General features: G+C 43.7%; 1 protein-coding gene across 1 annotated transcript; it reads left to right on the forward strand.

Moving 5' to 3' along the window:
• Positions 1-6: 6 nt before the first annotated feature.
• LOC107735290 (gastrula zinc finger protein XlCGF8.2DB-like) lies at positions 7-718 on the forward strand (the record flags this gene model as incomplete). Its single annotated transcript, XM_016547023.1, has 1 exon — positions 7-718. A coding segment is annotated over exon 1 (711 nt), but the record flags the coding sequence as incomplete, so codon positions are not given.
• Positions 719-721: the final 3 nt, after the last annotated feature.

Genomic DNA, 721 nt, shown 5'->3' on the forward strand with positions numbered 1-721 from the left:
AGTCCACATGAGAATTCACACTGGAGAGAAGCCTTACACCTGCCAGCATTGCGGAAAAAAGTTTTATCAACAAGGAAACCTTAAAGTCCACATAAGAATTCACACTGGAGAGAAGCCCTACACCTGCCAACAATGTGGAAAAAGTTTCAACAAGAAAGGGAACCTTAAAGTCCACATGAGAATCCACACAGGAGAGAACCCTTTCACCTGCCAGCAGTGTGGAGTAAGTTTCACTCAAAGAGGAAGCCTTAAAATGCACATGAGAATCCACACAGGAGAGAGTCCTTTCACATGCCAAGAGTGTGGAAAAGGTTTTATTCGAAAAGGAAACCTTAGAAGCCACATAAGAATTCACAATGGAGAGAAGCCTTACCCCTGCCCACAATGTGGAAGGAGATTTACACACAAACCCACCCTTAATGTCCACATGAGAACTCACACTGGAGAGAAGCCATTTGTGTGTGCTCAGTGTGGAAAGAGTTTCCGGTATCATTTAAGCCTTAATAACCATATGAGTACTCACTCCAGAGAGAGCTGTTTTAGATGTCTGCAGTGTGGAGAGAGTTTCACAGACAGGAAACACCTCAAGAATCATTTAATAACTCACACTGGAGAGAAACCTTACAGGTGCCATCACTGTGGCAAAACGTTCAAAAACAAATCATCTCTTGATAGCCACATGAGAGTTCACACTGGAGAGAAGCCTTTCACCTGCCCTCAG

The sequence above is a fragment of the Sinocyclocheilus rhinocerous genome, unplaced genomic scaffold, assembly GCF_001515625.1.
Source record: "Sinocyclocheilus rhinocerous isolate Xijiao unplaced genomic scaffold, SAMN03320098_v1.1 C35948925, whole genome shotgun sequence".
NCBI classification, from domain to species: domain Eukaryota; kingdom Metazoa; phylum Chordata; class Actinopteri; order Cypriniformes; family Cyprinidae; genus Sinocyclocheilus; species Sinocyclocheilus rhinocerous.